Source organism: Polistes canadensis, unplaced genomic scaffold, assembly GCF_001313835.1.
Source record: "Polistes canadensis isolate GaletaPanama2010 unplaced genomic scaffold, ASM131383v1 scaffold_225, whole genome shotgun sequence".
NCBI classification, from domain to species: domain Eukaryota; kingdom Metazoa; phylum Arthropoda; class Insecta; order Hymenoptera; family Vespidae; genus Polistes; species Polistes canadensis.
Genome location: NW_014569772.1, coordinates 85,212 through 100,183, shown reverse-complemented (window position 1 = coordinate 100,183; position 14,972 = coordinate 85,212). Strand labels below are relative to the sequence as shown.

Below are 14,972 nucleotides of genomic sequence, written 5' to 3'. Positions count from 1 at the left end.
TCTACGTTGCTATTCTCTTTCCTGCATATTTTTTTACAATAATAATAATAATAATGATAATAATAATAAAAATAATAATAAGAATTAAAATAATAATAATAATAATAATAGTAACTATTTTTAAATATTACACACATTAACTTTCCCGCTGTTTTTTGCATTTTTCTTTTGTTCTTTCTTTATGTGTTAAAAACAATGCGCATAATTATTATTTTTATAATAATAATAATAATGATAATAATAATAATAATAATTACTAAAATTGAAATTGTATAACACCTATGACAGTCAAATATCTAAAAATCGTAGAAATCACATTTTTTGTCGTCACCTTTTCTTATCTTTTTTTTTTCTAGCACGGATATCCCATACATTATCATCATCATCATCATCATCATCATCATCATCATCATCATCATCATCAAATGTGCCACCCTCTGCACATTTTTTTTAAATGCATCACCACAATGCAAATAAAATCCTTCAGTAGTCTTTTCTTTTTTTTCCGTAGAATCACAAAAAAACAACCACCGATGATGATTGCGATGATTTAATTATTATTCTTCTCTCTTCTACGACGATGACGAAGACGACTTGGGGGGTTTCGGGGGTTGCCGGGGGCTTCTGGGTGAGGGTGATTTTTGTTTAAAAGGGAGTTAGGGAGAAAAAAAGAAAGCATCATATATCACCGTATATAAATTCGTACGACGGTTATTATACTGTGTGCCTCTCTTCCTGATTTCTCGTCGAAGTTTTTCAATAATTAATAATAATAATAATAATAATAATAATAATAATAATTAATAATATTCTACCCACACGTTATCTTTTCTCTTACTTCTTTCTCTTTGATAACTATAAATATTACATAATATCTATATACAATTTTATTCTTGTGTGTGTATTGGTTTTGTGTTTCTTTGTTTTTTTTTTTCTTTCCCCTTATATTTTTTCCTTCTTGATGTTCTCTTGTTTTTTTTTTCTTTTTCTTTTTTAAGTTGTTTTCTAATATCCATCTCCGTGTGTTATATTATATTTAAATATAATAAACGCCCCATTTATTTATCTCCGTTAGCAAAATATCTCAGCACCGATTACCGAATTGATGGATGACACGATATGATGTGTAAATAAGTAAATATGTATAAGTAAATAAGTAAGTAAGTAATTAATTAATTAAGAAGAGAGAAAAAGTATATATAGAAGATAGTGTTTGATATAACACGAATTGTTCAAAAATTGTTGTTGGTGTTGGTAATGTTGATGATGTTGGCATCGGTGCTGCGTTCACTTGCAGCAGAAGCTGAGGACGTAGGGAGGATGTATCATCGGGATTGCGAGGCGTCCTCTTTTTTGTGTATGTCTGCGTGCATTAATGTAGGCTCGAGTTGTCTAGCTTGTACACCCGGCCCAGGACCTGCCCTATGGTGCATATGTAAATTACTTAATGGTCCAGGACTAGGATCTTTGCCTCTTAATGAATTAACTGGGCCCGGTGGATATCCGGCGTAAAGTTTAGCACGTTCTTCCTCTTCGGCTCTGAAGGCAGCCATTAGAGGATTATACCGTAATTGTTGAAGAGGATCGTATCTGTAATCCCTAAAGGGATCGGCAGGCCAAGGAGCACCTGGTTGACCTGGCGCCGCAGACGGTGGTGGGAAATGTTGCATCGGATGTGCACCTAAGCCTGGAAGCATACTTCGTGGCATTGAATGCGGTCCTGGCATACTGTGCGGATGCCTCGTTAAATATGTGTGAGGATGCGGATGATGGTATCTTGGATCAGGCAGTGGATTTGGTCCAGGACCAGTACCTGACGTACCACCTGGACCAGGACCTGATGGCCTTGGGAGCATCACTACTTCGTCATCCTTGCTACGCGGTTCTTCTTTAACTCTTACTTCACCAGCGTCCAACGGTGCCGAACCGTTTCTCAAAGGTGAACGTTCCCTACCAACTAATACGTGCTGACGATTTTGATGTGACAACCTTTCTCTTTCTAACTCGCGCCTTTCCATTTCACGGCGCTCCTTGTCTCGTCTTTCGCGTTCTCTTTCAGCAGCTTCCTGCTGCTTTCTTTTCTCTTCCTTTTCACGTTCGCGTCTTTCTCTCTCCCGTTGTTCCTCCCTTTCACGTTCTCTCTCACGACGTACCCGTTCACGTTCGCGTTCCCGTTCACGTTCTCTTTCACGTTCGCGTTCACGTTCACGTTCACGTTCACGTTCCTCCAGTTCGGCTCTTCTGTCGATCGCTGGCGGCTCCGGTTTCAACCCCCATGACACTGTGGTTGGTGGAAAGCCAGTGGATGCACGTTGCAATCTAAAATTATGAAAAAGAAAGAAAAAACAATTAGAATCTTTTCTTGTTTAACACGTTCAGTACCATATGGGTCGTATATATGTATACATTCCCTACTCTGAACTTTCTGTTCAAGCCATGTGAAATTTTTAACATTTATATACATTCTAAACGGACAAAAAATTATGCTAAATTTAGGGATATATTGTTAGAATAATTTATTTCTTATTTGTTTTTTTAAATGACTTACCCTCTCCATGGATCGTGAACAGAACTCAAGCCACTCAAAGGTGGCATTTCTCTAGCTGGAGGAAAACTCGAGAGACCTGGAAAGTTTGGATTTGGCGTTCCAAACGTTGAAGGATATCTTCCAAATGGTGACATTCCAGATCCTATTAAATAAAAACCAAATTATAATAAATAATATCAATATTATATATACCTCTCTTAGGGGTTAATATTAAAAACATTAGTGTATAATATAAAATGGCACGTACCTAAATGAGAAGTTGGCGTGGATAGGAAACCAACGGGATGAGGTGGAGGTGGTGCAGGATGCGCAGGTGGCATATTAGTTGGGAATGGAGGTGCCATAGGAGGAGCAGACATTCCCAAACCACTTGCGGGTCCTCCTGGATAGAGATGGCTTGGGGGTCTTAACAATTCTGTTTTGGTGTTAACACTTCCAGCTTTTGTTTCGGCTTGTTGCTTTTGTTGATAATGATAAATTTCCCATGCGATGCGTACATGCATTGCATTCCATTTTCCGTTCTTCTACAAGAAGTAATAGAATATTTATGTAAGCAAAATTGTTCAAACGAATAGTGTCGGTGATACACGATATATAAATATATATATATTATAATAATAATAATATAGTATATATATATATATATTTATATACATATATTTAATATATCGTTTAATACAAATCTTGTTCTCAGATACTTTTTTCAGCACATGCCTTTTTTACCTTTGGTGCAAATGATGTTAAATGATTGGGAGGTACAAAAGGTGTTGATGGAGGACCAATCCCAGGATGAAGTATTCCCGTGTTGAATCCGGTATATCCAGATATGTTTAAATTACCTCGAAAAAAGGGGGAATCCACTCCGCCAAGTTTTGGTATATCTTTGAACTGTATTAAAGAAAATTAGAAACGTTTACAAGTAGATGATAACGTGTGGTGTAATCTATTTCTTTTTCTTTTCTACTAAATGTATGTATGTGTATATGTGTGTGTATTATATATGCACAAAATACAAAACTAAATAATTATTTTCATATCAAGGCATCAAAAGATATTAAATTGCTGTACAAAATAATAATAATAGTAATAATAATAATAATAATAAATTTACATACATTCAAACTTACGATTGGGGGAGGAAACAACGTAGTTGCCGCTGCTGGTGGAAGCAACGGCGTCGTGTGCTGATGCACGTGCGTATGTTGATGTTGATGATGATGCATTTCCGTTCTAAGATACGGCGGTGGACCCAAATTTCCAACCCCTACGTTGACATTCCTATCTTGAGACGCCAAAAATCTATTGTCAAGCTCTCTCCTTAACAGGTCCGCTTGACCTGTAACATGAGTCACCCCTTCTTTTGGTTAATATCCTTCCTTTAATTGTTAGATCCAATCCCATAATCGTCCTTTAGAAAACCTTTGAAAAAAAAAAAAAAAAAAAAAAAAAAAAAAAAAAAAAAAAAAAGAAAAGATTAAAATCAATTTATAAACTTACTTGTTTGAAAAAGTGACTCTGCCGAAAACGGGTTGGGGTTGGTCGTAGGTGGAGGAAGTGAAGGCAGTGAAGTATGCGGACTGGAACTAGAAACAGGTGGTGGTAAAGGAGCTGCGAACATAGGTGGTGGAAATGTATGAATCCCAAGTGGAGGTACGGGTGGTGGAGTTGGCCTTGGTACAGACGTTGCTGTTGCTGGAGAGAGCTGTGAGGTTGTGTTGCTACTACAATTAATAAATAAAGAAATAATTAGTAATATTATTATCATTTTATCTTAGAAATTAATATTCAGTAAACGTACAAAATATTCGTACGAATTTTAGTATAAAGTTTGTAGTTTAAAATCGAGGATTGTAAAAGTACGAATATTTTTGTTAACGTTAACGTAACGTTTGAAATTTCCAAACAAAATTTTTTCTCTCCTCACCCAATCCATCCTTGTGGTTTGGTGTACGCAGTTAGACTAGAATTTGCTGGAGATGACGTGTTTGGCACACTTACGGGAGTGATGCTGCCCCTACTTAGGCTACTCACATTGCTACTGTAACAAACATTACTATTATTATATTACACTTTCTTAAGACGTTTACAAATCCGACTTTTACTATTTCATTATTAACTTAATAAATGACTAGACTAATATGTTATCATACCTATAACTGTCTCTTTCTCGACTAGGACTATGTCCACGCGGAGAATTATTATTATTATTTCTTCCAGACAGACTACAGGCAACCATATCTCTGTGAGCTATGGTATTCGCCGTGGTAACTGTATTAGTTATCGTAGACACGCATGTTGTAGTAGCAGCACTCAAAGGAGTATTATTATGACTCGTGATGTTATTTCCTATAGTCTGCTTACTTATGTTAGTACAAGGAGAAGCTCTACTTCCTCTCTGAAAAAAGAAAAAAAGAAAAACAAAATAATAATACAAATATATCAATGAATTATATTATCCAGATCAAAATTACTATTTCTCTTAGTGTCAAATTTATATGGAACTTAATGCACTATAAATCTTAAGTAAATATTAAAAATCATACGAACACACGATCATATTTGTATTAGAACTTTTTATCGACGGTGTACAAAATACTTTTTAAACATTTTTAAAACTCTAATCGTAAAATAATCTGAATCTTTTAAATGTACTCTTCTCAAGATTTGAGATGTTCGATATTAGATACAGTTATCATGTATGTAATACTTACCACGTCTGTACGCGAAGAAGCAGAATGGGAAGGAGATGGTACCGCAGGTGGGAGATACGGACTATGATTTAGAGCTGTATACGGTGTATAAAGCGGTGGATAAGACGGTTGCGTTTGAGGATAGGCGGCCATGGGTATTGGTGGTGGATAGCTTGTAGTAGCAGCACCGTTTGATGGTGCCGCTGGAGCTACACCTAAATTAGCTACCGCCGGACTAGTAGTATGGCTCGATGAAACGAGGGGCACATTAGGTGGATGCAATGCAGGTATCGTAGTATGAGGTTGTTGGGATAAGGAAGGTGGTGGCAGAGCAGGTGAGGCTGGTCGTTGCTGCGGAGCTATTGCACGAGGATTGGCTGCCAGTGGACTAGTCATCTGAAATGATTATTATATGTCATTTATATATTATCTTAATATACAGAAATGATTATTATTAATATGTTTTTCGTATTTACCGGTGGTTGGGATATGTGTGGGGGTAATGTTGGGCTAGGAGGACTCGGTGCGGTTGGAACTGGTGCAGATGCTGGCACTGGTGGTGGTATAGGTGCCGGTGCATCCGTTGCAGGGTTGGAAATTTGTCCACCCGTGTCCGGAGGAGATCCTCCTGCTCCGTTCGTTGGAGGCAACACGTGCGGTGAAGAAGATGGCAGCTCGTCTAATAAATAATAATTTCATATCATTTTTTTGTATCTATGCAAATTAACATTTGCATATAATGTAATAAATCGTATTTGTAAATACTTACATTTACGTGCAAGGGGTGGTGGGGTAGAAGATTCAAAGAGTATCGACTCTGCATCCGAGCCCTTTATAAAACAGACATTTGTTAGATACTATTGAATGAATGAAATTTGAAACAATACGAACACCTTAATTAAACTTTAAATACCTTATCGTCTTCTCCTTCACTATCACACTAAAATGAACATAAAAACCAAACATTTTATTAATAATAATTCGGTTGATCGTTGAAATATTATTAAACGATAATGAACAAATATTAAAACTACTTACGATATAACCTTTACCCGAACTGCAATGACTGCTAGCCTGTAAAATAAATGCATACATTTGTAAATAGCATGTATACGCGTATTTGTACATATGTGTAACGTTATATGAAACAAGAAACATACATCGCTGAGATGGTCCCTGGAACTGTCTGCGTCCTGGCAATCCCTAGGTATACCAGGGCCATGCAATTGTTCAGACGCTCTACCACTATCGTCGCTTGTACCTGCATCTAGACCCTGTAAAATAATTATATAATATTATATCTAACAAAGAAAACAAAAGACTAACACGTTCGCTACTAGACCATGGTAGGAAAAATTTATTTATTGCTTTGATTACCATTACAAATGCGTTACGTTGAGTTCTCAATGGAAATCAATAGTGAATGTGTTAAATCGAGCTGAAGCAATTAACAATGTAATATTAAATACTGCAAGTTTACCTGGTTGAGCGTCGATGGTGTCAATATGGAATTATGTGTATAATGGTTGTGCTTGAAATGATTTTTGATATGGTGCTCGGTGTGCCTATTGTTTTGTCCAGTATCCAGCTTTGGTTTTTCGTCAACTATCGACAGCAACGTATGCAACTTCTTTACATTATTTTTACCACCTAGCTTTATTGCACTCTGAAAAGAAAAAAAATTAATAAAATGTTAAAAAGAATTATCAAAGGATATTCTTCATAATATTCTGTATATATATATAAGAATATATAGATATAAAATTATTAGAAATATTTTAGAATGAAATTCCATTGAAAAAAACATACCATGTTCGACAAATCCTAAAATATGTCATTCCTTCCGAAATTGATTTTCAATTTATATTTGAAAATGTGTAAAAAAAAGAAAGGGTAAATAAAAAAAGGAATATATGTCCTTCCTCTTACCCCAGACTTCCAGGTCAATTTAGGCAGCCCAGAATGATTGCAATAGATAATTCGTATATTTCATCTTTCGCGCCTAATTTTTCACAGAACGCGCTTATTGGTTGGAACACGAGCGCACTTACCGACGAACGGACGAACTAACGAATGAACAAGCGAGCGAGATAGTGAACTAAACGCGCGCGCGCAAGAGAGAGAGAGAAAGAGAGAAAAGGAGAGAGGACACAGCACGTATATATACACATAACCACACACACACACACGCGCGACGGAAAGAGAGAGCTCCAATACCCCTAACAAAAATGGATAAAGGAAAGAAAAGATATCCTTGAGAAAGAAACGTTAGCAACACATTGGTTATACGATCATTTGCATAAAAAGAATCCGGTTGTCATTGGTGCGTTGTAATTAAATAAAACTAGACAATAACAACAGCAATAATAGTAACAGCAGCAGCATCCAGTAGTAACAGCAGAGCAACGACGACGACGACGACCAATCAACAACAATAACAACGGTAAATCCCTGTATAGTAGTTTTTTTCCATTCGTCCAAGAATAAACTGCATTAATTAAAAAAAATGCAAACTTTTTTCCATTTTCATCAAAGTAACATATATCCCAACCACACACATAGTGCTACGTGCAACAATAATTTTGAGGTTACGAAAAAAAAAAAAAAAAGAAAAAGAAAGAAGAAAAACCCGTGGTAAGAAAGAAAAATATTCTCGTTTTCTGACCGATCGAAAACGAGAGGCGGACGAAGCAGGAGAGAAAAAAAGATGATTCGACCAATGTAATACCCCACTAGTACTTTCTCTCTCTCTTTCTTTCTTTCTTTCTTTTTAATCTTTCTCTATTTAACTTTAATAAATTCTTTCTATATTTCTCTTTGTGTTAGTTTTTTAAGAGAAAGAATATGTAATATTTCCTATACCGCGCGTCGGAATTTCACTATATATACACGGTTGTTGGTGCGTTCGTGCACTGCGATCACCATGTTCGGGTATCTCCGAAGATTATCTCCTTGTCCTGGAAGCACGGCGGTGAAGGTAGTGTAGTAGTGTGGTAGTGGTGGTGGTAGTGGTATAGTGGTGGTGGTGGTTTGCGGAGGAGGAGGAGAAGGAGGGAAAAGGTGTTGGTGGTGGTGGTAATGGTGGTAGCGGCGGCGGCAACACAGCGACGGTACCGACGGCGGCCAGAGAACTTTCACGGCGTGTCGCGAGCGCACGTCAAAAGACCGACAGCGTTGTGATAAGGGAAGGAGAATAGAAGTAAAATGGGGGTAACCGTAAGAGGAGTGGGGGCTAGTATGGTAGGGTAAGGTAGGGTAGGGTAGGGTAGAAGTAGTAACGATGGTGGTAGGGGTTGGTGACGGCAAATCCCTCGCGCGACAGAGGAGAACGCCTTTTCCGACGGGTGCTTTAAATCGTGAGGTATGTCCAATGCCACGCACGCTCGTTCGTTCGTTCGTACATTCGTTCGCGAGTGGCGCTCTCTACTCCGAGCAGCAGAGCAGAGATAGTATACGTTTCTACAACACCACAGTCGTGTCTTTTGCCCCCTGGAATAACACGACTGGTAGTAGTAGTAGTAATAGAAGAAGAAGAAGAGGAAGAGGAAAAGGAGGTGGATGAAAGCCCAGAGCAGGAGAAAGGGAATTTTTTAACGAACGATCTACGAGCGACGACGATGATGATGATGACGATGAAAATAACTGGACGGAAACTTGTAATAACATCGAATAATAGTAACGGCACAACAACATCATTATTGTTGTTTCCTTCTTTATCATAAGAGAAGAGAACAACAAGTAGTATTATAGATACGACGATTAAGATTACTATGGACAATAATAATAATAATAATAATAAAAAAAAAAAAGAAAGGCACGATAAGAGATGTGTACGACACAACGCGAGACACGGCACACGACAGGTTTTACGACAGGATATGATGCAGCGTTGTTGCTCGGGAGAGATCGACGATGGTGGCGGTGGCGGTGGTGGCGGCCACGGCGACGGTGGCGACGGTGCTGGAGGTGGGAGGAGGTGGTGGGAGGATGTAGGATGACAGAGGGATTCGCAGCACCAGAGTCGTCTCGTGTGCGCGATGCAGCACGGGAGTAGTACTCATAGTGGGGAGGATAACAGAGGGAGGGAAACCTTTCCTTCCTTCCTTCCTTCCTTTCTTGAGCTTGGAGGAGAGACTTTTAGGAGAGAGGGAATCAGAGGGACAAAGAGAAAGATAGACCGAATGAGGAGCGAGGAAGAAAGAAAGAGAAGACATTGACCGAACGAACAACCGCGCGTAGACCAAAGTCTCCTTCTTTCCTTTGCCAGGCCAGCTGGAAAGAACAACCCTCCTCCTCCTCCTCATCCTCCTCTTCGTCGAACCTCGATTTCTCTCTTTTTTTCTTTCTATCTTTATTTGTTTTTCTATCTCGAATACGCGGGGCGCGTTCACTTCGAGTCTTATTACTCTCTCTCTCTCTCTATACACCAGAGTTCTTTCTCAATTTCTTTATTTCTCATTTTGTTCCTTCTTTCTTCCTCCTTCTTCCCGTTCATTCGCACGCCGCAAAATGCGTTATCTCCTTTTTCTTCTTCCCTTCTCATTTCCCCTACTTCTATTTTTTTTTCTTTCTCTCTCTCTCGATACATCCATCCCCTCTACTCTTCCTCGTCCACCTCCTATTTCTCTTTCGTCTTCTTTTTAACCCGCCTCCCCCCCACTCTTTCTATCCTGTATCTTCTCCTCTCTCGTATTACGGGCGTATGCCAAAGCAAAGAGGGGAAAAAAGTACTAGGATCTTTTCTCTCTCTCTTTCTATCTTTATCCCGGTGTAAAAAAGTAGCAGCGGCAGCAGCAGCAGCAACAGCACTGTTCTCTTTTCTTGCGAAAAGTAGCAGCAGCAGCCACACCACGCTTTTCTGCTTCTTCCACCACCCCCCTCCCACTCCTCTCCCTCACCACCTGCGCACGTGTGCCAACCGCGAAACGAAACCCCCTAGGACGTTGTTCGTTCCGCGCCGTTCGAATAAGCGCGCTACGAACTTTGCTTTGCGAGATGCGAATTAATTGAATAAACCTCCGCGCACCGCTAACCTTCCCTCCCCCCTTCCCCTCCCACGTCCCTTCCATTCCCTTCTCTTTACTGCACCCGTCTAGGAAAAAAGTACTCGAGAGTGCGTCGTAGTTACTCGAATCTTTCTCTTTCTATCTTTCTTTATTTATTTCTTTCTTTATTTTTTTCTATCCTTTTCTTTCTCTTTTGCGCTGGTTCGTTCGTTCATCCCGTTCATTCGTTGGTTCTTTCTTGTCTTCTTCTTTCTCTACGTCGAGGAAACTGGTTGGTTTACCTCGGTTCGTATTCTCTTATCGCAAGAATCCTCTTTAGGATTTAGTTTTCTTCTTGTTATTTGATAATGCAACTTTACTCGAGTATATATTTTATTGACCTCTACTTCTATTCCTATTACTGTTAAGGCTTGCACACACAATGTTTGCGACGATTGATATTTTTTTTTTTTCCTTTTCATATGTCCATACAATTTTTTTTACATAATCGGCAAAAACTTTCCTGTTAGATAACGCATAATATGTATGCATGTATGCATCCGGCGCACCATTATTTGAACGGAAAATTTTTGCCGATCTAGGGAAATATTTCTATGTACATTAATAATATTTAATTGGCGTAGAAATTTTCTGGATAAACCCATACGATTATTATACACACGGTTAGGTTAATTCAGGAAAGTTTTTGCCGATTTAGGAATAAATCTATAGACGGAAATATTCTCGATCGGTAAAAAACTTTTCAGACAATACGAATATTTTTATCGAGTAATTTTTTTTGGCTATATATATATATTTTTTTTTTTTTTTGAAGAGAAAATGCGTTTTCATTTTTATAAATCGTTAAAGATTTGTTTTTGTTTTTTTTTTAACAAACTTTAACATTGCTACGAATTAAAACGTTAAAAAGAAAAAGGAACGCGAATTAATTAATATCGACGATTAGATGACAGATCATCCTGTGTTTAGTATTTACATTTCCTTGTTTTTTTTTTTATAATCGGATCAATAAAAAATAACTAGCGTATGGATAATAAACGCAATAATAACTGATACGTAATCTATTCATTTAAATAACGTTTATATTCCGCAAATAACGAAAAAAAAAAGAAAAAAAAAAAAAGGAAACGAGTATCGCAGCAATGTTATATAAAATTGATCAACAGTTATAAATTATTCTAGAATATCACATTTGATTTTTATCTTTTCAGAAAAAAAACATCGATGCAACAACATCGAACGACCTTTTTTCTTTTTTTCTTTTTCTTTTTTTCTTTTTTTTTCTTAACGATTATAATCCTTAGAAATAAATATGACGAAGAGAGACATTTAAAAGTGCCGCCATTTTGCATCGAAGTAGAGAAAAATATGAATATTATTATCTATCCATCATAGAGTGTGAGTCGTCGTCAATCTTTTAAAAAATTGATGATTATAATATAAAATATAAATAAATATGGTGAAAAATATAAAGTTGCAGAAAAAATGGTCTAACCAATTGTTTTTTTTTTTGCGATTAAAAAATGGTGGAAAAAGGTGAATTATTTGCAGCAACCCGTATGCAACTCGAAGGCGCAAAGTTGTTCTCGATATGGTACGGGTGAAGGAAGGTCGTCCTCGTACAACACGCGGACGTTCCACCGGTGTTCTGTGCTTCGGTTAGCCGGCTACTAAACTCGTCCGTACACCGTTGCCACATTTCTTCCCAACTATACTCGTTTCGCGTTGACACGATCTGGACTTCTAATCATCGGGCGTTCGCTCGTGTTCCCTCGTTCATTCGTTCCTTCGTTCATTCGTTCGTTGGTTCGTTTTCGTACGTTCGTCCCGTTCCTTCGTTTGTGCGGCGCGCGACATGTTGACGCTTGCGACAAATCGTTCCGCGTGTCTCTTAATATACGCGCGTTATGTCATAGACGTTATGTATGATGTTCCACAAGCAAATGTGTGTGTAACGCACGAACGATCCTTAGATAATTTATCGTACTAAATATCTTTACACGAAATTAGTGTGTTGTTAAACCAGAAAATTAATTCATTCATTCATTCATTCATTAATTAATCAAATCAATCTTTATTGGTTAGTTTTGTAAAAGAAACGTAATGTTACTAATGTATTTGAAAATATAACTAAATAGTTTTGCCGCGCGATTTATTTCTATTTTTGTGTGAAAACTTAATGCGCGGGATATTTAAATTTAAAAATAAATTCATTTCATTGGTTCGCGTTTATAGGTAAATAACACTATTACTTTAGTTATAAATCTAGTAACTAGTTAAAAGGTAACGCGATTTATTTGAATTTCTCTCTGATTTCAATACTTAATATATTTAAATTTTTGATACATACAAAAAAATATGTATGAAATATAATAAATATTAAAGTCAATTAAAAATTGATAACCTAATAGATTACCATATAACGTATTAACAAGTCATTGGTCGGTTTCGTATGATTTTTGTCGAGCGTATCGACGCGTCATTGGTCAATAAAATATAATATTAAAATACTTCCCAACTCTTACGAATCTCTCATTGGTTATTGCAATACAAATATTTCAGGGGTTACTAAAAAGAAAAAAAAAAATCCCTAAATACAAACGCGCATTTCCCCCACACGAAAATTCTTGGCCGCGCGGGATTTTGAAAGTTTATTCAAACGTTATCAAAACGAAAAAATCTGGCGCGAACAAATTTAAAACGAAATAAAAACTAAAACAAACCAATGGTGTTTTTTTTTTTTTTTTTTTTTTTTTTTTTTTTCTAAAAGAAAGCGAAGAGAAAATAAGATAACTTTTAATTGAATATAATCGTGGCGTGCAATTTCATTGAGGAAAATAATGCAAGCCCTCCCTTCCTCCCTCCCTCCCCCACTCTTGTGCACTGCCCTCGAATAACCCCACCCCCCCACCACCACCCTTAACACCAAGTAATGGGAGATTTAGGGGAGGTGGAAGAACTGGACATGCATATTAGCCGCACGTGGGTATATTTAACGCGGCTCGATGAATATTTTGTTAGCAACGACGAAGTACATGTCTATTAATATACACACACACACACACACATATACGCATACATATAAATATGTGCATATATAGAGGATGGAAAATAAAATAAATGTCTCGTGTAAAAGCGTACGAATGGTTAGTGACTTGCTTTAAATTTGACAGAAATGTATCATTGTCTATTCTTCTTCGTACATTTCGAGAAAAGAGAATAAAAGATGAAAATGGAAGTAGAGATAAATTCTTCGTTCTGGTTAGAGTTTTATGTTCAGGACAATAACAGCCAACGACTTTGGTACAACGACCATCTGTTTGACGAAAATTTCGGCCCCTTGCCAGTTGCCAAATTGACGTGGCGAGGATGAAAACGACATTTTGGCATAATTCCAAAAATTATCCAAAAGTAAACACACACCTATCATGACAGCATTGTTTATATTCTAACTTATTAAGAAGAAGAAGAAGAAGAAGTCAGCGCCATTTTCTTTTTCTTATTTCTTTCCAAATTTATTTTACATAATTTCGCTAATTATTCCTTTTTGAATATTAAAAAAAAAAACCAACGAACGAGAACAAGCGAGTGTAAATATAGTGGACGATAAAAAGAAAAGAAAATAAAAGAAAAGAAAAGAAAAAGAAAATATAATATATGTTCTTAATTTTCATTTATTTCTGACCATTTTAAAGTAATTCATAAAACGTGTAAATACTCGTAATATTTTATAAAAGGTTTACGCTTACTTAACGAGAGAGATGTTTAAAAAACAAAAAGAAAATAAATAAATAAATACTAACAAAAAATTAAGCAACACACAGAAGGTAATATGAAGAAGAGAGAAACTAAGAGAAAATGAAATATAAAGAGAAAGTGTGAATTTTACTTGCTCGGTTATGCAGTTTTTAAAAAAGGTGCCACATATATAAAGGCATTTACCCTGCTCGAGGACAAAAACAAAAATAAATGCAGAGAGGTGAGACCTGAGGAAGGCTGAGGTGAGGTGAGGTCAGGTGAGGTGAGGTTAGGTTAAGTGAAGCTAAAGGAAAAAAGTTAAAATGAAAAATAAGTTAGTATGTGTCTGGTGTGTTGTCCGAGACACTAAAAAGAAAAAGAAAAAAAAAAGATGGTTGACCATGGTCGGGGGTGAGTTGTAGTAGTAGTAGTAGTAGTAGTAGTGTAGTAATAAAACAGTTGTTATTGTTGTTGGTAGTAGTAGTGGTGGTAGTGGTGGTGGTGTTAGTGAAAAGGAACGGAGCTTGAAATAAACCGGTGGCAGTAAAAATATTTACTGTGATGTAAATACAACGATAAAAGTAGTCTCCACCACCACCAACGAGTAAGAGAAGAGGAAGAAGTAGAAGAAGAAGGTTGGAAAAACTTTGGTTCGAGAGATACGAAACGGGGGTTGGGGAGGAGTTTCAACGGGGGGGACTTATTTTCACAGGTGAAAATCTTTCGACAGATTTACATGGGATAGAAAAGAAATAATAATAATTCTCAACGTTCTATGCCAGTGTAATCAAGCAAACAATTTTTTTCTTCTCAAATGTAACCCCCCGGAACGTTCTTTTCAACACCCTCCCCCCTTACTTTCTATTTCTTTTTTTGTCTTTTTTTTTTTTTTTTTCAAGCTCGACGTTCAAATTGTAATTTCTATTGAAACACACAAATTCTATTTGTCGTTTCACTTTTCTTTTCTTTTTTTTTTCTTTATATTTTATT

General features: G+C 36.9%; 1 protein-coding gene across 7 annotated transcripts in view; it reads right to left on the bottom strand.

Moving 5' to 3' along the window:
- Window positions 1–935: 935 nt before the first annotated feature.
- Window positions 936–14,972, bottom strand: part of LOC106790225 (autism susceptibility gene 2 protein-like) — a 28,650-nt gene continuing 14,613 nt past the window's right edge. The window contains exons 1-16 of one of the 7 annotated variants that reach the window (XM_014754983.1): window positions 7,048–7,067; window positions 6,719–6,904; window positions 6,399–6,512; window positions 6,277–6,312; window positions 6,152–6,178; window positions 6,008–6,068; window positions 5,715–5,917; window positions 5,260–5,634; window positions 4,699–4,943; window positions 4,473–4,586; window positions 4,046–4,269; window positions 3,664–3,902; window positions 3,263–3,436; window positions 2,796–3,072; window positions 2,549–2,690; window positions 936–2,319 (exon numbers count right to left, since the gene is read on the bottom strand). In XM_014754983.1, the coding sequence (XP_014610469.1) occupies window positions 1,326–2,319; window positions 2,549–2,690; window positions 2,796–3,072; window positions 3,263–3,436; window positions 3,664–3,902; window positions 4,046–4,269; window positions 4,473–4,586; window positions 4,699–4,943; window positions 5,260–5,634; window positions 5,715–5,917; window positions 6,008–6,068; window positions 6,152–6,178; window positions 6,277–6,312; window positions 6,399–6,512; window positions 6,719–6,904; window positions 7,048–7,050 (3,414 nt within the window). In that variant the 5' untranslated portion in view covers window positions 7,051–7,067 and the 3' untranslated portion in view covers window positions 936–1,325. Of the gene's footprint in view, window positions 2,320–2,548; window positions 2,691–2,795; window positions 3,073–3,262; window positions 3,437–3,663; window positions 3,903–4,045; window positions 4,270–4,472; window positions 4,587–4,698; window positions 4,944–5,259; window positions 5,635–5,714; window positions 5,918–6,007; window positions 6,069–6,151; window positions 6,179–6,276; window positions 6,313–6,398; window positions 6,513–6,718; window positions 6,905–7,047; window positions 7,068–14,972 lie in introns of those variants that run through there. The other 6 variants (XM_014754977.1, XM_014754981.1, XM_014754978.1 and 3 more) reach the window with 6 other exon arrangements.